The following is a 21,352-nucleotide window of genomic DNA, read 5'->3' on the forward strand; positions in this document are numbered from 1 at the left end:
GCCCTTCTCATCTTTCCAGTCTGACTGTGGGATACCTTTCAGAACATGAAGTATATCACTGACTCCTTGTATGTATGTACATATGTATTATCTTGAGAAGCATTATGGTTGAACTGCATTTCCATTCTTCAGTGAACAGTCTGCGAAGTGTTGCTGTATGTATGGAGCTCCCAATGTACCAAAAATGTGAAAAAAAATGAAAGAGGTTTTAACTTGAAGGTATGTGATATATTTTGTCATCATTTTCCCTTCCAGTCTCCTAAATCAGCTTTTATTAGTGCTGCAAAAAAGGCAAGATTGAAGTCCAACCCTGTCAAAGTGCGCTTCTCAGAAGAAGTAATAATCAATGGCCAGGTGTCGGTGAGTGTTCAACTATTTAAGCTCAGGAAGGACTGAGCATTTCATCCAAAGGTATGCCACAAGGCTGGAAAGTGGTAGAAACATGGTAGGAACAAGAGTGATAGGCTGGTGCAGGGAATGGTTTTTCTGTTTCTGAAGTTTCAGGGAGGTCTGTTTTTAAAGTCCATGGTGACCATAATATTGTGAAAAATATGTCCCTTCTTAAAATAAAATTAAAATGATAGAGAAGGCATTTTGTGGTGATAGACATGTATGTCTTTATAGTCTTTATAATGCTTGCTTTTGTTTTTTGTTTTTGTTTTCAGGGCAATTTTATAACAGGAAAAACAAAAATTCAAGGAAAGTAGCATGTCAGGAAAGCAGATTAACGCTATTCAGGAAAACAGATTAACACTACCTTACAGACCTCTTTAAAATTTGTTTACCTACCTGAACTTGTTTCCAGTCCTCAGGCAGACAGCCTCCCTTTGAGAGGCACTGAACTCCTCCTCAGACATGAACTCCTGGCTCATTTTCATAATTTAAGTGAACATCATAAAGACCACTGATGTCTTTATCCAACTCTCTTCCAAACTGAAAATGATACTGTACTGCATTTTTTTCAAAAGCTGTTTTTGCCGTAGAAAAAAAAAAAAAAAAAAAAGCCTTTTCTGTTCCTTTTTCCTGCTTATTTTACTATCCTTCTTATGAATTGTCATGATTAAGTAGCAGTATTATATGTTACTCTTCTTAAATGATGACAGATATTAGCACTTACTATCCATCTATAAAGAGAATGAAGAAAATCTTTTTTTTTGTAATTTTTACTAATGAATCTGTAGTTCCCATTTTGTAAAGGCACTAAATAGCTCACTATATTCAGAGAAACAGTAATGTATTTTTCTGTTTCATTGAAAATATTTCAACGTCAGAGGTAGCATTTATTGTCAGAGAAACAGTACTTAGGAAGAGATAATATTCCAAGTCTGGCGTAAAATGTAAGTGAACAATTATCTTTTTCCAGGAATGAGACCTATAAAGTACAGCTGTAACAAGTATGACTACACACTTGCAGGACATTGCTAATTCTGCTGTTAGTTTAAGCCAATAAACTCATCTTCAGTTGTTACCTTTACATCTGAATTATGTCCTTTTTTTATAGAACAGCAGTTTGATTTCCTTTCTTACATGTTGTAATATGATTCACTAATTTGCTTGGCAGGAAACAGTTAAGGACAATTCACTTCTTTTCATGCCAAATGTTCTGAAGGTGTATCTGGAAAATGGACAAACCAAATCTTTCCGTTTTGACTGCAGCACTTCAATAAAGGTAGGCTAGATATACCTTGGTATGCAATGCCAAGAACGCTGCTTAAACAAGACCTTCAGTAATTATAATTTACTTTGAATGCTTTAAGAACAAAACTGCTGGTGTATTTAATTGGGGCTGGATTAAGAAATAATGAGGTTTTGGTCCAAAAATTTTTTGTTAAAAATATGTTCCATTGTCAGTGAAGAAGAAGTAGAAGTGATCATTTTAATGTGACTAGAACCCAATTAAAATTGCATGGACCTACAGTTTTGATACACTGCCAAAAAGAAGTAAGATTTGTCAGCAAAAGTCAGATTAAGATGTTGGTTGCTAATTGAATATCATCTAGCTTGTCATCCAGTGAATTTGGAATGGGATTTTGTAGGGTTATGTTGGTGATATACTGCTCATCTCAGTGTAATGTCCTCTATACTTTCCATAACACTTTTCATACAGAGAAAGAAAGTGGTGAAGCCCTTGCATGCAATCGAGGCTGCTGGGTAGTGTCTGTGACACTCTTTCATGTAGGTTCCTAAACCAGTCATCGCTCTCTGTGAGTTCCTTGGAGTAGCTTAGTAAGCAGCAAGATTAGCACTGTTGGGCATGATACTATTCTCTCAAGAATTTTGTTTGGGTGAGCTAGTTTTAACCCAGATCAGTTACCAAATCTAGGTCACTGCATGGTAGCATGCGTTTTGTGAGACTGAGACAAGAGACATGTTTGGGTGGGAATGAGCAGCAAAGGCTGGGAGTGCAATTTTCAGCTGCAGTGCCAACTTCTGCTGAATTTCAGAGATTATAAAGCTATGCATGTTTGAGGAAAGGCTGCTTTTCTTCTCACTGTGATTATACAGTATGCCTAATCAATTGGAACTGCAAGGAAATCAATTTACTAAGGTCAACACAGGGACATTTACTCCAGTCTGCAGGTGAAAGGGCAAAATGGATATTGAAGTTACATGTAAGAATGGGCTGCAAGTTTGTTTATAGTTCATGCCTATCCCTAAGGTGTAGTTGAAATCCAAGGAATGGATAACAGCCTCCACTATACAGCTGTGAAATTCTGACATTCTTCAGCCCACTTCAGAATTTGGTTGGGTGAAGAATTAGGAGACATGCTTCATGTAGATACTGAGGTCTCTGTACCCTTCTAAGGCCCATAAGCCTGCTCTCCAGTGTTTTATTCTATGAGCATAAAACCAACCAACCTGTTCCAGGATATTTTGCCTCTGCAGAACAATCTTTGGCCATCACATTACATGAGTTTTTGGTAGTTCTGTCATGGCTGTGTCAGGTACTGTAAGACCAGATATCTAACCTGCTCTCATTTGCAAAGATACCCACATGGGCTCAGCGATTAGCTGTAATGATGTTGTGAGCCTGCTTTGACCTTAGTCATTCTGACTTTTTGTAGGAATAATTTTCTTTTCATTTAATTCAGGCAATTATATCTTCCATAGCCTGTACAGTTATATATTACATGTTCTTGCAAGAATGTGTGTGCATATTGCTAATTATGGATGGGTGGTTGTGGGTTCTGCTGCTTTTCCTAAATTGAGGCGAAGGAGACATGCTCCACCTGAGTAAAGGCAAACATTTTTTCCTGCCCTTAGCAGTCCAGTAACTCACCACGTAACAATGCAGGTGCAACTGGTGGCTCGCCAGCAGTCCTCACTTTCCTTATTGCTGGCAGGCAACACCTGGGCTGGTTATAACCTTCTAGGTTATCAGATAAGACTACACAGGTTAGCAAAAAATCAGTCTGGTAATTCAGTGCCTATGTGCTTTAGCATCCTATTTTAAAGACAGCTTGCAGCAAACAATGCCATTATAGTGCCTTATTACCTGCTTTTACAATATTACTTTAAATATCATGTTTCTTCCTGTTACTGTTACGTCCCTTGTCTTTGAGCATAGTTTAGGAGTGTAAATAAAAGTAGATTTAATGTATAAGCAATAAATTCCCCATTAGTCAAAACAGTGTAATATTAACCTCCATTATTTAGAGTGGTTGCTTGCAATGCATTAATACTGTCTTCTATTCTTTACAGCGTACAGAATTGGCCCCATCCTCCTACATACATTTTTCATCCTTCCACCAATTTGGTGTTGATTTTCCATAAACACACTGTAATTGATCAATTAATCTTCCTAAATTATGTTAAAACACTTGGATTACAATTCATCATGATCTCTTTAGTGAGTCCTATCCATCTGGATGCTTATGTATATCTAAAAATCTCTTAAATGAATAGAAATGCTTTAATCTTTTCACAAAGATAACGTGAAACTATTTTTAAATGATGGGTTGTTGTATATTTCTTTTTGTTACTACAGTCACTAAAACAAGAGATACCTTGCCAGAAGATAATACTCAGTATATTTACAAAGCATTATGTGAAAGTAAAGTACAGATTGGTTGAATGATTTTTTGAGATTTGTTTAGTTGTTATTTTAGAAACAGTTGTTCTCAAACTGATTAACCTTAGACATAAACCAATGTGAAAAAATATTTTAAAAAATCTTTAGGAATGGGTTTTATACTATAAATGGAAAGGATCCCCAAATTTAGAGCTGCTGCTTGGCACAGGTATCATCATTTTTGACTTTCCTCTTAGTGTACTCAAGTATGTTCATTAAACGCAAGTATCTATAAGTGAACTTCAAAGAAAAAAAAAAAAGGCATTCATTTAATTTTTATGTTGAACTTAAAATTATTTTTGTATCTCTGGTGGACCTGACCCAAAAATAAGTAAAGAGAAGAGTAGCAAGACCCTCTCTCATTTTCACATAGAGGGGTTTTATTTGCAGAGAGACTGAGAGAAATAATTTAAGGGCCACATGAGTATAATTTGCATGCTAAGCTGCATAGAAAGATATCCATTCACAGTACGTATGTATTTTTCACATGCATGTCTGATACCATCTCAGAGATGTTTGAATATAAAGGTTTTTCCCATGTGAATGTGTGTGTTGTCCTGTATACTTTTACAGAACATGCATGAAACACAACCATCCTCCCCTTTAACCACTGGGCTTCCACCCTGCGCTGTGCACGTGCAGCGTGTGTGGCAGCGAAGAACTCGGTCCCAAGCTTTCATAAATTAAAGCACGTTTTATAAATCCTTTGTTAATTAGGATGTCATCTTAACACTGCAAGAAAAGCTTTCCATCAAGTGTATTGAACACTTTTCACTGATGCTGGAGCAGAGGGTTGAAGGATCTGGAACAAAACTCCTTTTGCTACATGAACAGGAGACTCTAACTCAGGTTTGTGTAATTATATATGAAAACAAATATTAATGAGACTGGTTAATCAGTAAATTGTCCATCCTTCTAATTAGTCAAGTGAATTAACTGCAAGATTTATAGTTTGATACAGTCTATCAAATAGTAGCAGTATTTAGATGTGGTTGTAAAAATCAAGTTCTCACAGAATAATTGTTCTTCTGTTGTATAGACATCACATTTTATTGCTTCACTGGGCCATTAAGAAGTATTGAAAAGTTCATTATAAATCAGACTTAAAGCTAGAAAATATTTCTCAAATCCATTTTTCATATCATATGTGGTGCCGCTGATGAACATTCTTAAGAGCTGGGAAATCCATCGTAACAGTTCAGAGAACCCCAGTCTGTCAAAATTCCTTTTAAAAACACATTTTGATTTTTCATTCCCATCTGATTATACAGATCTGTATCTGGATAACAGGAAATGATACTCTTTCTGATGAAGCCAAGTTTGGCTTGTTTATGCAGTGATACATTATCTCACGTCTATGATGGTGAATCGTGACCCAGAAAATGCTGTTAGGACTTTCTTTGTTAGATCAGGGAGGCAAATCAGGCTGCTGACAAGCCAGTTCTGACTAGAGGTAAGGTTGTTTCACAATTCCCAGCAGACAACCCTTATTTTAGCTGCTTATCCTTTTTGGCAAGCCAGAAGTTTTCCATGCTATTTATGTGTTTCAGGAGAATATTTGTGTTGTGTTTTTTTGTTTTTGTGGGCTTTTTTTACATTTTACCTAAATTTTCAAAGTATAAATATATTTCTAAATGAGAAGGGGAACACTAATTTAATACAAATGCCAGAATTCCCTTGCTCATGTAACTCAAGTCTGAGTAGTGATATGAAGGAATTAAGTTTACTCAGTAGTGGTCTTTCTAGTATTTTCCAACTTCTAAGCGTTTGACTTTGCCATGTTAACCTTCCTGTTGTGTGGGTGCAAGCTTCCCAATGAATGCACAATATCCACAAATATTCAGTGCCGGCTCTCCTGTCCTAGCTGTCTCTCTTTGAAGTAATTGATAAAATTCCCATTGAAATCAGAGGGATCAGAACAAACCAACACAGAGAGCTTTTGAAAATCCCATGTTGACCTTTTATTTATACATACAGAGTATACCTAGATACTTAGGAATGAGGTCAAAGAGAATGTGAGATAAACATATGTTCTGAAAATTGTTAGTTCAAGACAGACTCCAATGGAGATTTTTGTAAATATAGTCTTATCAATCCAAGATGTTGATTATAAAGTACACTAACTCTCTAATTGCATTAGCCTAATTGAATAAACTACATAAACTACATTAATTTCTTCTTTGAAGTTCCTGTAAAATCAGCAATTCTTTAATTTGCTATCATAACATTGCTGCTGACCATGACTTACAATAGTTATTGGATTGTTACTCTTTCATCCAATTATTTATTCACTCTGTGACAGTCCCTTGTGAAAATACCCAGATTACTGTGTTATGTTCTTAGCGAAGTGTTTTGCTGACCAACAAGCAAAGTCTTTTTGATCTTTTAAAATATTGGGAGAGGTCTGTCTTGGTCAGAAGTCTAGGGTAGGTGTCTTAATCCAGAACAAACCAGGAGAACTGAAAAGACACGATTTCTGGCAAATTGTCTAATTTATTGAAGCAATGAAGGGAAAGTGAGAGTAATAGCTGCCAAGCTGTACTTCATCGGTATTCTCAATCAAACTAAGAAGTAAAATGTGACCTCTCCCCAGAAGCCTTACCACCCTTCTAGCTTATGAGTATTTTGGTCCTGCTGGAGTGTAACTCACTTTTTATTTCACTGGAATGGTTTCCATTAAGGTCTGTTTTTTTCTGTCCTTTCTCTCTGGGTTTGAACGAGTGAATTCCTCTGCTTTGAGAATGAGTTATATTGGGCAATCATGCCTATGTAAGTCTAGGATTCTTTCCACAAGACTATATATATGATATTCTTACGTGCAATACATACTAAGGAGCCCACAGAAAAGAACTTTGTTAGAAAGAATTATTTTCCTTGTTACCATGTGTCTCTGGAGCAGGACTGAGACAACGGACTCTTGCACAAACAGGATCGCTATGCTCTGATATAATTATTCCACTGTTCTAGGTGACCCAGAGACCAAGCTCACATAAGATGAGATGTCTTTTCAGGATTAGCTTTGTCCCAAAGGATCCCATTGATCTTTTAAGAAGAGATCCAGTTGCTTTTGAGTATCTCTATGTACAGGTAAGTGAAACCATGGCCATTGTTAACAAAATGGAGAATAAAAAGATGGTTACATTCAGTATATACACAGATAGAAAAGTATGGCCACAGTAAGTCCTGGGTTTTGTTTCTGCTGCATAAAGTCAGTGCACTTGGGGAATGTGCAAATCTTCATCATCTGCAAAGTTCCCTTCCTTCTTAAGTCCTGCCAAATAGTGATGCTTTGATGCCTTTCCAAAATATATTTGGCTGTACAAAACAGTGAAGCCAAAATAATGGCTTATACTTAATTCTGGTACTATAATATCAGGCAGAAATGATGTCTGTAAAGGGACCTCCAGTAAAATGGATGAGAAAACTAATGTGAGAACAATGTGAGTCTCCTCCTGGGCATCCCACCAGGCAGAGTTCTGCTATCCAGAGTCCAGATAGCCTGGTACCCTCCCAACACTCATGAAAGAGGATTACTGTTTTCCCCGGAAAGGATGAAGGGAGAGAGAGCTTAGATCAAAATGTTCATGCCTTCTGCTCTTTGGCAGAAGTCCTTGTGTTCTCCAGAAGTACCCATATCCTGGTGAGCATCTGACATCTCTGAGAGCGCAGTTCTACTTTCAACATGGTCCTGTTTCTGGGTTCAGGGTTACTCTTCACACAATGGTCATTTAAAAAAAAAAAAAATATATATATATATATATAAGATATATATATATATATATAATTTTAGTACAAGATTTTTGAACTTGAAACTCCCTCTACTGGTTCTTTGGCAGAGCTGTAATGATGTGGTTCAGGAAAGATTTGGACCAGAACTGAAATACGACATTGCCCTGCGGTTGGCTGCACTACAAATGTATATTGCAACTGTGACCACCAAGCAAACTCAGAAAATCTCCCTCAAATACATAGAGTAAGTTGAGGATTCAGTGTGTTCTTTAAAAGTGAAAGATTTGGATAAGCTTATAGATTCTCTAAGGTTGGTTCTTTAATATGCCTATATGTGTGCACCAATTTTAGTTTCATTATTTGTGACTTGAAATTTATTCAGGTGAACTAAGAGCTTTAAGTATGGATAATACATTTACCTTTTGGTCACGTGGTTTGACATGTGAAATAGGCTATAAATGTAAATAAGATTAATTCTCTTGCTTTCAGTGATCAGATCTAAGTCTATATATCCTAAATCCTAGGGTTTTAGTAGAGATGATTATAATAAGATTCAGTTGATTTCTTGGTTCAGAATACCATAGGGTCTAAGATTCCTTTTTAAAGATTTCTTAGATACAGAAGAATCTAGTAAGCACCTGTTTTATGTTGTCCTTATGATTTTCTAGGAGATGTTAGACAACATATATATGTATATGTAACTGCAGAAAATTAAAAATCCAAAATGCAGCAAGGTGTATACCTGCTAGGATAAAAAATAAAACAAGCAAAGAAAAAAAAAAAAAAACACAACAGCTTTTTCTATGTTGTTATATTTTATCCTAATCAACAACAAGAAAAAAAATAATATGAGTGAAGAGTCAGTCTTCTGTCAAAAAGGGTGCATTAAGAAGAAAAATACTTTGGGTAAAAGGAGAGGAACAGGTTGTCAGGTTGGCAAAGTTACGAAGACAATCATTGGCTGGTTTGCAAGTCCTAAAAAAATTAGAAAATAAAATTTGATCTGACATTATGTTGTTAAATCTTCTGCAAATTTAATACTATATTGGTGCTTGCCTGTGTAATTAGGTGGGGATTAACAAGCCTAAATTTTAAACATACACACTTTAAACTTCTTTGCTGTCTAGTATGTTGGAAGAGACAGAAGAAATGATTGAATATAGTTTTAAAGCATCTTCTTCATTAGTTTGAATATAGAAAATAGTTCTTCATATAGTTCGAATATATAAAATGATGCGTTATTGCAAAACTCTGCACTTTATCAACTTTTTCTCAGTTTGTAGGAGTTCCTTCACTTGGCATCATAGTCACCAGTCTAAATAATCGTCACAGGAATGTGAAATTAAATATATGCCTTTTATTGCAGAAAAGAATGGGGATTAGAGACTTTTCTTCCATCTGCTGTGCTGCAAAGCATGAAAGAAAAGAACATAAAGAAAGCACTTTCGCACCTTGTCAAAGCAAATCAAAACGTAGTTCCTCCGGGTAAAAAGGTATTACATTTGCATCTTAATAGAAAATATGTTTTAAAGAACAGAAAGGGTGGAATGCATGGGAAACATTTTAAATTAATTCTTTGGAGAAATACCTAGCCATTATATTTTCAGAGAATATAGGCAATTTAACTTTTGGTGATAAGTACAACATAGCCAATAACAATTAAAATAATTAATTATATCCCAACTAAACTATCTTCTTAACTTGTGAATGCCAGAAAGGTAGTTATTAGTATTTCAGGTATTATAAAGATACATATTTTTTAATTCGTTTAGCACTTCATATTAATGGCAGACTTGTTAGAAAGTTATTGTTTCCTCTCTGATACTCTGATCTGAACTATATTAACCTATGGGCTTGATGTAAATGCTGGTTTTTGGGATTGTTTTCCATTAAGCTGTACATAGAGACATTTCACTGCCCGAGGCCTAATTGGATAGATAATGTTCCTTATAGTAACTGATCCTCCTTGTTATTGTAAAATGTTTTTCTTATCACTAAGCTTTCAGTTCAGATAGAAAGAAATGTAGAAGACAGTGTCTCTGAGAAATGCACACAGCATTGTTGTATGCATACAGTTGTGTCTGGTTTTAGACACCGTAATGAGTTTGTGGTTTGTTGTGTTCTTTTTTGTTTGTTTGCTCATTTTTTTTGTTTGTTTTTGTTTGTTTTTTTTTTTTATGTAAGTCATCTAGTCTTTCTGCGTAGTCAACAGAGAGAAATAGGCACTTCTAGGGAAAAACTCATCCCGTCCCATATTACATGTAGGTGCCAAAAATACGTCAGATTACTTGTCCTAGAAATACCTATTTCTCTCCATTGAAAGTAAACAGAACCTAAGAGTGAGTAGTTGAGACATAAAATTAGCTGAATCCTGGTTCATGACACTTTTTTTTTCCGAATGGGAAAAGCCCAAAACTAAGGTGCCTGAGCTAAGGTTCATTGGGATCAGCAGAAATCCTGCTTGGAGGAGGTGAGTTTCAGGTCATGTCACGATTGTGAATGTAGATCTGTGTGTTTGACCTGGAATGCTCAGGAAGAGGGGACACATTTTTGACTGAAGTATTGCTTGTCACCAGAAGTGCTGAAGCTAAGCCTGAATAATGCCAATTACTTACTATTTATCTTAGTAGTGTAACTTTGGTTTTATTTTGGAAGCTATCACTGCTGAAGGAATCACAGGTGATGGCAGGGGCATTCAGTATTGATTCTTGATTAGAATACAGGTTGCAACAAAGCCTTTCTGCAGTGACTTTGTTAAGGTGTCATGCTCAGTGGATGAGGAAAGGATGTGGATGTGATCTACCTGCACTTCAGCAAGGTTTTTGACACTGTTTCCCAGAGCATTCTCCTGCAGAAACTGGCTGCTCATGGCTTGGACAGGTGTACACTTTGTTAGGTTAAAAACTGGCTGGGTGGCTGGGTCCAAAGAGTTGTGGTGAATGGAGTTAAATCCAGCTGGAGGCCAGTCACACACAGTGGTGTCCCCCAGGGTTCAGTACTGGGGACAGTTCTCTTCAATATCTTTGTCAATGATCTTGACAAGGGTATCACGTGCACCCTCAGTAAGTTTGCAGATGACACCAAGTTAGGTGTGAGTGTTGATGTTCTTGAGGGTAGTAAGGCTCTGCAAAGGGATCTGGATAGGCTGGACTGATGGGCCAAGTTCAACTCTATGAAGTTAACAAGGTTAAGTACCAAGTTCTCCACCTGGGGCACAAAAACCCCAATCAGTGCTACAGACTTGGGGAAGAGTGGCTGGAAAGCTGCCCAGCAAAAAGAGACTTGGGGATATTGGTCAGTATCTGGCTTGTTATGAGCCAACGGTGTGCTCAGGTAGCCAAGAGGGCCAACAGGATCCTGGCTTGTATCAGAAATAGTGTGGCCAGCAGAAGTAGGGAAGTGCCTGTCCCTCTCTACTTAGCTCTGATGAGGCTGCATGTCAACTACTGCACTCAGTTTTGGGCCCCTTACTAAATGAAGGACATCTAGGTGCTGGAGCATGTCCAAAGAAGGGCAGTGAAGTGGGGGAAGGGTCTATAGAACAAGTCTTACAAGGAGTGTCTGAGGGAGCTGGGGTTGTTTAGCTTGGAGAAAAGGAGGCTCAGGGGAGACCTTATCATGCTCTACAATTACCTTAAAGGAGGCTATAGTGAGATGAGGATTGATCTCTTCTCCCAAGCACCAAGTGATAAGAGGAAATGGCCTTAAGTTGCAACAGGGGAGGTTTAGGTTGGTTATTAGGACAAATATCTTCACTGAAAGGGTTGTGAAATATTGGAACAGGTTTCCCAGGGGAGTAGTTGAGTCACCATCCCTGGAGGTCTTCAAAAAACGTGTAGATGTAGAGCTTAGGGACGTGTTTTAATGGTGTACTTGGCAGTGCCAGGTTAAAGGTTGGACTATACAATGTTAGAGGTCTTTTCCAACCTAAATGATTCTGTGATTCCATGATTTTTCCTTTATTCTTTGTGATTTGAGCTTTGGAAACTCATTGCATGCCTGCCTGCTTTTTTACCAGGCAGTCATCAGAAACAAAGCATCACAGCTCATCGTCACCTTCTGTCTCACCTGTAGGTACTAAGCCAGGACAACCCTCTGGAGCTTGTATCCCTTCCTGTGAAGGGAAGACTATCACTCTTAGGATCCTTCCTTTTTTATAAGTCCTGTGTATTTCTCTATGCAACTTAACACCTGCTAAAAGGAAGGGGACTTCATTCCCTCTTGGCTCTCTGCTTTGGATTCATTTCCTCCTTAGAATCTAGGAAAACGTTAGTTTAGGGGCTCTTAAAATGCTTTTCAAGATCAAGTAAGTTTTTGAAATAGAAATCTAGTGGCTGAAGAGAGAATAGTAAATGAGATGAGCTCGATAAAGTCCACACTGAAAGATTTACACAAGAGAGTTGTAAGTTCTGGCTCCAGATTGTTTGGGTGAAATGAACTGTTTCTTGGTTCCGTTCAATCTCATAAAATATGTCCAAGCTTGATGTTTTTAAGTAGGTATTTTAAGGTAGGAGGAAAAGGAGTTAAATTATGGATTGGGTTGCATGATAGAATTGTATGTATTTATGTACTGTATTTGGCTTCTAGATTTATTCCCTACTAAATATAGTAGAGGAATTTAATTTAAAAAAAACGGGAATTGCAGCAATGAGACAGAATAATATGCCATATGCTGCAAGTACCTTGCAAAATGTAATGCACATAGCTGACAAAACTAAATTCTTTGTTCTCTTTCTCTGTATTGGTCCATAAATGTTTAAGAACTGATGGTGATTATGAATTGAAAGCTGTTGATTATCCTTGAAATCCCTCAATGAACAGATGTCTAATTTGACTAGTTTAACATTTTTCCTTCATTGGAACAGTTACCATGTTCTTGCAGCGCCCTGATAAAGCCCATACCCAAATTCTCAGTGCATTTGACTAAACAAGCACAACCTGAATTTTAAGAATGAAACTGTTTCTCCTCATCTGAAAGTCAAGCATCTGATGATTTGGTTTCAGACTCTGATGAGCTCTTATTGCAATCCATTTTCTTTACACCACATGAATACCTTCTATTTTTTTAAATAAAATTATTAACGTGTTGATTCCTACCACTATATCTTACCGCTGTTTCTTTTTCTTCAGCTATCTGCTCTGCAAGCCAAGGTGCACTATCTAAAGTTCCTCAGTGATCTACGGTTATATGGAGGGCGTGTTTTCAAGGCAACACTAGTGGTAATAATTCTCTTGAAAAAGTTTCTCTCTTTTCTTGATGGTTTTATCCAAGTGTCTCTTTGCAAAAACTGGACTGTAACATTTTCTTTAGAAGTTTAAGTTCTATTCATACACTTAAAAAAAAATAGTTGTAAAATTGAACCAAATCACTTTTAGTTTCTTTTCATCTTGAAAATAACATGCCTAGTGTAATTTGAATACTTACTGAGGGTTTGGAGATAGGTAGCATCTATTTGGAAAATAGTGCCATGCAATTAACTGAAGAATACTTAAATTATTACTCTGAAAAACTCTTGATGAAAATACTTTTTTTTAAAGGAAGCATCCATCCATCCATCTGTCCACCCACCTATCCATCTAAAAACTGCAGTACAGCCAATATCCATGATCAAATTTCTTTACTTTTTGTAATTAATTATCGAACTAGTATGTTCTTCTATATTTCACCTTCTCAGAAAAATGTGATAATCTTTAATCATGCAGATGAAGCTTCATGGAGATGAAAGAAGGCAGTTACTGTGTAGTGTTTCTCATGGGTTTTACTTTTTTTTTTCTTCCCCTTTTTATGCTAAAGCAGGGAGAAAAGCGTTCAGAAGTGACTTTGTTAGTAGGGCCACGGTATGGCATCAGTCATGTGATAAACACCAAAACAAACCTGGTGGCTCTCCTGGCAGACTTCAGCCATGTGAACAGGATCGAGATGTTTACAGAAGACGAAAGCAGTGTTAGAGTTGAGCTGCATGTCTTAGATGTAAAAGTAAGTGGTTGGTTTTTTTTGATCTGCAATGATTCAATGTCTTTAAATAACGTTTTTGCCTTTTTATTTAAATATTTGATCAAACTATGCTAACAGTTCCAAATGTTATCATGACATGTTATCAATGTTATCATCATGACAATGATATGTTGGAAGTGCATTTTTAGCTCTGGCAATTTGCTTTGTGTTGTGTCCATTGATCTCCAAGGTGACAAGAGGTTGATGATGAAATTGGCCTTCTTTTGAAGTTCCTTGAGCTCCTATAAGCCACTTTTGGTATAATAAACAATGTTATTCCTGTTAGAAAATTGCCAGTTCTGTCAGATCAGTGTCTCAAGTAGCCCAGTGTTTTATCTGCAAAGGACACTGCAAGTAACCATATCGTTGTTACCAGTGAAATAACCTGTTAAAAGGCTTTTTTTTTTTTTTTTTTCTTAGGCCTTATAATACCAGTTAAGTTCCTTGTCCCATATCATGTATTATTGTATGCTCTTCTACCTATAGCAATTTAGTTTCTCTTTTATCCTGCTTAACACTTAGCATCAGTGGCATCTGGGGGGCAATGAATGGAGCTTTATACATTATATTATCCTGGTTCTTCTTGGTGTGCTTCCTATCAGATTTTAAAGTGAAAGGCTTCAGAGACTGTCTACGACATTAATCGGGACAATCAGAGATTAAAGAAAGAGTTCTCATTATACTTGAAACTTAGATATGCTATTAAAATAAATGGAGCCTAACAGTTCTTGTTGCTTACACAGATGTACATTAAAAATAAATAAACAACAACGAAACATACACAAGGGATATTTTACTAAATTTTTGCTTTGAATGCTTTAGGCTTATTGACCTGAAAGTGTTTCCTTGTGTTTAAGTTAATGAAAAAAACCTGGCTGTAACTTAATCTAGGTGCCCTTTGACAACAACGTCACAAAAAATGTACAGGTCGGTGAATACAGCATTTTAGCAATCTGAGCATCTCAGTCTACTTTACTTGTATTCCTGTGCTAAACTTGTAGCCCTCTTGTGAGAAAGTTGTTATCCTCTTTTTTTCTGATGGAGAAAGTGATACAGAAATCAAATACTTCCCATCTACTTGAATGTAAAATGCAGCACTGTACGCCATGATATTTTATATTGCCATGATCTTATGTTGTTTTGTGTTATAATACTGTTACTGCCTTACTGCAAATCATGTATGTCCCTATCTGCTTGCCTTTCAACACATTCAGTCTTAAATACAGAGAGCCTAACATTAAAATTACAGAGCTAGAAGGCTGTGGATTGAATTTAACAAAACAAAACAAACAAACAAACAACAACAACAACAAAACTTTTATGTGGGGCACAAGTATGGACTGTCAGAGTTTCTTGTGGAGATGTTGGAGATGTGGGCAAACACAGGCATACCGTAAGGTAGCAGGTTCCTATATGTAGATTCTGAATATGCCAATAAGTGCCACTTTTGTAAAGAACGAATAAGAAGCCTGTGTTCTTCTTTTATTTTTGGTTCTTTTTGATATCTTCGCAAGCATAAATCACTTGGGAGATGCAGCCAGTAAGATTTAGCTGTCACGAGACTCTTCATCAGATTAACAGTAGTTCACCGCACTGTTTTCAGCAATCTGAGACTTCTTTGGAAATTGTCCATTTCTGTCTATCATCGCAGAAAAATTGAACGTCAACATGGCATTTCAATGCTATTTTTTATTTGTGACTCAAAAGAACAAAGATTAAGTACTTCACTGTAGAATTAATAATTTATAATTAATTTTATATCTCTGAATCCTTTAGAAAGAAGCATGTGTTGAGTAGAACCTCAAACTGAGGATGACTATTTTATACATAGCATGAAATACTTTAAAGAAAAAAAGTGCATAGACTTTTACATGTTGCCGAAAACTGTTCATACAACAGTTTTGAGTTTGGTAGTGATCTATAAACATAAATTATGTTTTGGACACAATTTCCACCACAATCACTTGCCTTCAGGTCACAAATGTCCACATGGCTATAGTTCACTATAAACTATGTGAATGACCAGATAGGTTGTCTATGGTGTAAATTTTGTCTATGCATCATGGTAAGAACTTGTTGGGTTTTTTTTTCCTCTTTGGGAGTTCTAGAGGCTAGCCACCTTAAAATGAATTTGAGAAGAGCAGCTTTTGCTGTTCTAAGCTACAGAGACATGAACAAAAGTTTTAGGCAAAGGAATTTATATACTGTGGCAAAGGAAAAGGAAGTAAAAGAAAGTGTGTTTCACATAGATTTCTTACATTCAATGCTCTCTAGCCGGCCAGACTGCTTTTCAGAACTATGGCATTTTTTCTGTTAAGTCTAACTGTTCTCTTTAAAGGCTTTGAGTTTGGTTTCTGTGCTGATTTCTCTTCTGAGGATCTCTCTCTGTTCTCTGTTTCTGTTTGTCTATTCATTTTTTCATCACATGTCTTTTAAGCAATGCCAGGCCACAAATACTGAAATCTTTTAAGCTCTCATTTTAATATTCCCTGCTGCTGCTGTGTAATGATAGCTTTATCCTCACTGCTGCATTTTTTCAACCTGAACTTTTTCCAGCTGTTTGCTTCCTATTTTACTTCTTTACATGAACTTAGGGCACTTCATTTTCTGGCAAGCTGCAGTGATTCCCATACTACTATAATACTACAGCACCTAATGTCCCAGAGTTTTAGCCCTTGGCAGTTTCAGAGTAGCAGTAAACAGTCCTTAGGAGAAAAAAATATATATCTATGCAAGAGAAAGATGGAGCAAGAGTCTTAAAGTAATTAGCTTCTTTCAGAAAGAGAGCTAAATCAACCCTTAAAAATGCCCGGTTGGACTTTTTATTCCAACTCTAATCTTTTGTAAATCACAGAATTCTTGAGGTAGAAAGGGACTTCTGGACCTCATGTGGTCCAAACCCCCTGCCAGGCCACCTAGAGAAGGTTGCCTAGGACCACATCCAGGCAGCTTCTGAATGTCTCCAAGGAGAGAGCCTGCAACGTGTGCCAGTGCTCAGTCACCTGCACAGCACAGAAGTGCTGCCTGATGTTCAGAGGGAACCTCCTGTATTTCAGTTTGTGCCCAATGCCTCTTCTGTTAACCCTGGGCATCACTGAAAAGAGCCAGGCTTTTTCCTCCCTGCACCCTCCTTTCAATTATTTAGATATTTCAATAAGATACCCCCTGAAAATGTTTGATATTGTTTGATGTTGGTAGTGAGGAAAATAAGTTCTCATGTATACTTTTCAGTGTGGCATTTCTGATGTAATTCCTTTTGATTCCATGTAGTAGTATTGTCAGCAGGTAAACAAATAGAGAAGTAACAGCCTTAACCAAGACTTGGTTGTATTCTTCTTAGCCTATTACTCTACTGATGGAGTCATCAGATGCAATGAATCTTGCTTGCCTAACAGCTGGGTACTATAGACTGCTGGTCGACTCAAGGCGTTCAATATTCAACATGGCCAACAAGAAAAATACAGGGAGCAGAGAAACAGGTATTCATTGCACAGTACGTTCTTGATGGTCACAGGTGTAAAGCAGAAGCCAGCTTAAGCCCCAGTGCATCTCCAGATAAATACAAGGCTGTGCCAAATGAGATTTTATTGCTGGCTTAGACTTGGCTCTACGGTACACCAATTCAGCTTTATAATGTTCTGATATTCAGCCTTTGATAGCTTGAATTTCTTTCATAACTGTATTGAAACAGATGCATGTTCCCTATGAGTGTTATTACATTATACGCATATATCTTGTGTAAGAATACATATGGTGTTGTGGAAACCAGCTGGGAATTTGATTTTCTTTTACTATTTCTGGAATAGCATTTGTACCTAGCTGTGGTTTGGTTTTGCACTAAAGTACAAAAGTGTCAGTTAAACTTTAGGTCATTAAATCAACAGCTATTTAATTTAGAGCAGAGGTAAGCTTGAACATGCTTTTCTGAAGCATTTGATAAACCAGCTGTCCTATTCAGAGGGTTCATTGCTCAATATTAACAAGATATTGTTTAAAAATGTGCTTGAACTTGTGATTGTATGAATCTGTGGTTTCACGTTTCTTTTATTTCCCTGTGCTACAGGAATTGAAAATAGAGGGAAGCATAGTCTCCTTGCTTCTGAGTGGAGCTGTGTACCAAAAACTACCACTTTCCTGGCTGAAGGAGATCAAGAGACTCAAATGTCCTTTGCTGATCCTAAACAGAAGACTGTAGATGTTCCTGAAAGTCTGTTATGTCAAAAAGAGCACAGACATCTGTACATAGAAAATACCTATAATTCAGGTGGATTTGATCAGCATCTGGCCAAGCAAAGTGACCCCACTGAAGCAGAAGAAAGCAGAAATTTTAATCAGGCTTCACTGCTGTCACTCTCAGGTTTGGAATCTAGCAAGAAAGCACAGGATTCTCCCAGGGGAGCAAAAGTTTCCTTTATATTTGGAGATCACAACTTGGATGGTATCAATCCTCAGACTCTTGGCTATGAAAGGCTTTTGGATGAAAGTCCAGAAGTACTAGAAAAACAAAGAGCCATTTATATTAGTAATGCCAATGACATTAAAGGTCTGGAGTTGTCACCAGATGCTGAAAGCATTCAGTTTGCTACAAATTCTGTTTACGCAACCATAAGTGATGGTAAAATTTTTGGAGCTGCGGAAGGAATAGAAGAGCCTTTGCTGCATGATATTTGTTATGCAGAAAACACAGATGATGCCGAAGATGAAGATGAAGTAAGCTGTGAAGAAGACATTATGGTAGGAGAAATCGATAGGCCTGCTCTTCTCAGCCTTTCTGGTTCTAGTGATGACATTATTGATTTGACTTCACTTCCACCTCCAGAAGGTGATGATAATGAAGATGATTTCCTATTGCATACCTTAAACATGGCCATTGCTGCTCCTCCACCTGGCTTCAGGGACAGTTCAGATGAGGAAGACTCTCAGAATCAAGCAACACAGCCTAGAGACGACAAGGAGCAAGCCAGTAATCTAGGCAGTGATGATATTCCAGTGTCGCTTATCGATGCTGTCCCTACTAATACAGAGGGCAAGTGTGAAAAGGGGCTAGATGATGCTGTAGTCTCCACACTTCAAGCACTAGAAGCTTTGGCTGCTTCAGAGGAACAGCAGACGAATGACAACTCAGGTTCTTTCACCATAGTTACATTTATTCATTGAAAATCATTCCATCTCATCCATTTAACTTTGGAAATACTCCATTTTGTGAGGGGGTTTTGTTTTTTGTTGTTTTGCTTTTTTTTTGCCACCATTTTCCATACATCATATTCCATATTATGTAATGGAACTACTGTTATGTTGTTAAGCTACCTGTCCCGGGAACTGTGCAATAAAGTCAGATTATTCTTACAAAAGATATTTTTGTCTCTAACACACACCTTTGCTTGTCGCTTGTCCAGGTGCTTCAGCTGCTGTCATTGATTGACTCTCATTTTTTGTGGCTTGCAGGTGTAGCTATCTTGCGAGCATATAGCCCTGAGTCATCTTCAGATTCTGGCAATGAAACAAATTCCTCTGAAATGACTGAAAGTTCTGAATTAGCTGCGGCGCAGAAACAGACAGAAAACACTGCACGCATGTTTTTGACCACAAGTGAAGGCTATCAACCCCTTGTGGAAGAGCAGACTGAATTTCCCATTGCTAAAAGTCAGGCTGGAGTGCCAGGCATGAAATCCTCTCAGCCTTTGTCTGGTCGTCAGGCTGCGGAGCTACAGTCAAAAGTTGTGCCTTCAAAGCAGATTCTTCATTCAGATAACATGGAAATGGAGCCAGAGACCATGGAAACAAAATCTGTCACTGATTATTTTAGCAAATTGCACATGGGATCCTTGGTATATTCTTGCACTAGTAAAAGGAAAAATAAGATGACAGACAGTGAAGTGAAAGCACCTTCTGATGGCAATGCTACTGTGAAAAAGCAACAGGGAACTAAAAAAGCAGAGGCTGATGAAGACCTAAAAGCTAAATTTGGAACTCTTTCAGCAAGAGACAGTCAACGCCTAAGCACTTTTAATGTGGAGAGAACTGCCTTTCGCCAAAGATGGTATGCTGCCGATGATGGGGCAGCAGATAAGCCAAGCCCAGAAACAGTGAACGGGAAGACATTTCCAAGAGTTCCTGTCCTTGGAAAAACAGAAACTGACTGTAAGGATGAAGTAGATCCTGAGGCGGATCAGGATGATACCTCAGGGCTTGGCCAAGGTGAAAACTTTTTGTCAGATATGACTCCTGTGTCTTCAGCCAAAGACCTAAATGATGCAGAAGATACCGATTTATCTGCAGATGACCATCCTTCAAAGCTTCCAGAAGCTGAGCAGAGTGTGGCTAGACTTTGTGAATATCACTTGGCTAAGCGCATGTCATCTCTGCAAAGTGAAGGCCATTTCTCACTGCAAAGCTCTCAGTGCTCTTCAGTGGATGCAGGATGCAGCACGGGCAGTAGCACATGTGCTACCCCTGTTGAATCTCCTCTTTGTACCTCTGACGTTAAGCACATTATCTCTGACCCATCAATGAAGAGCATTACCTATATTCCAGCAGATGAAAGAGCTGCCATTCTTCCAAACCATGGAACAACATACAAAGACCTGCATCAGCAGCCAGAAGCTGTGTGTCACAGGATGACGGTGCCTGTTGTGCATTCGGCAATTAATGCTGAACCACTGTTTGGCACTTTGAGAGAAGGATGTCATCGGATCCCCAAGATAAAAGAAACTACAGGTACATCAGTAATAAAGTGTTTCCTGTGTTTGTTTTTAAAGTTGCATGTTAAGGTTGAAGGTTAGGTGTGAAGTTTGCATTCTCTTTACCTGAAACTACATCATAATCTGCGGCAGGCGGTGGGATTAGACCTTAGTGTATATATTCATTTTACTTATATGTATTGAGATGTTCTTGGGAGCTGCTTACAAAGATTCTTTTTTTTCTGGAAGATCTCTCATTACAGTTTAAAAAAAAAAATGTCTCCTGTGTTTTAGATCTAATATTTGGGGGACATTGATGAAGAAGCCTAGGGGAGAAAGTAATCTTTGGAAGCCTCTCCAAAGTCCATAGTCATTTGAGTTCCAGGATTCTTTCTAGATCGTAAGATGACTTCAGAAGATATATTAATGTTGGAGAGAAAAAAAAATGTGCTTCATTTATTATATATTTTATGCTATTTTAGCAGATTGTCAAAAACATGCCAGTATGAGTAAAAAGTTCTAAATGTAAAGGTGAGAAAATGTCACTATATTATTAAGCATGTTTTTACTTCACCATCTGATAGTAGGTGTTTCGTTTAAGAATAATTTACATATAGAATCATTACCACATTTTGAAGTTCCAGTTTCAAGTGACTTTATGAACTTACTGTTCAAAAAAATGCATAGTTTTTCAGAGATAGCATTGGAAATCCTTTTGATTGGGTTTTGAACATTTCATTCATCCTGGGTAGCAACCCACATGTCCCAGTGGCATGGCAATGCATGAAAATCTGAAAGTGGAGTAGACTAGGAGAAAGAATGAGAAAAACAAACAAACAACAACATAACCAAAACAAAATTACCATGAATACATCT

The 21,352-nt window shown here is 37.5% G+C and overlaps 1 protein-coding gene across 6 annotated transcripts in view; it reads left to right on the forward strand.

The window, feature by feature from the left end:
- The window catches only part of FRMPD4 (FERM and PDZ domain containing 4), a 313,076-nt gene that overhangs the window by 288,940 nt on the left and 2,784 nt on the right, over window positions 1-21,352 (forward strand). For 5 of the 6 annotated variants that reach the window (XM_084507766.1, XM_084507765.1, XM_084507768.1 and 2 more), the window contains exons 6-16: window positions 256-360; window positions 1,562-1,669; window positions 4,790-4,921; window positions 7,040-7,159; window positions 7,909-8,045; window positions 9,168-9,294; window positions 12,932-13,021; window positions 13,596-13,778; window positions 17,137-17,275; window positions 17,860-18,921; window positions 19,242-20,513. In XM_084507766.1, the coding sequence (XP_084363892.1) occupies window positions 256-360; window positions 1,562-1,669; window positions 4,790-4,921; window positions 7,040-7,159; window positions 7,909-8,045; window positions 9,168-9,294; window positions 12,932-13,021; window positions 13,596-13,778; window positions 17,137-17,275; window positions 17,860-18,921; window positions 19,242-20,513 (3,475 nt within the window). The remainder of the gene's footprint in view (window positions 1-255; window positions 361-1,561; window positions 1,670-4,789; window positions 4,922-7,039; window positions 7,160-7,908; window positions 8,046-9,167; window positions 9,295-12,931; window positions 13,022-13,595; window positions 13,779-17,136; window positions 17,276-17,859; window positions 18,922-19,241; window positions 20,514-21,352) is intronic. The other variant, XM_084507764.1, reaches the window with a different exon arrangement.

This window comes from Aythya ferina (genome assembly GCF_964211825.1).
Source record: "Aythya ferina genome assembly, chromosome: 1".
Classification (NCBI taxonomy): domain Eukaryota; kingdom Metazoa; phylum Chordata; class Aves; order Anseriformes; family Anatidae; genus Aythya; species Aythya ferina.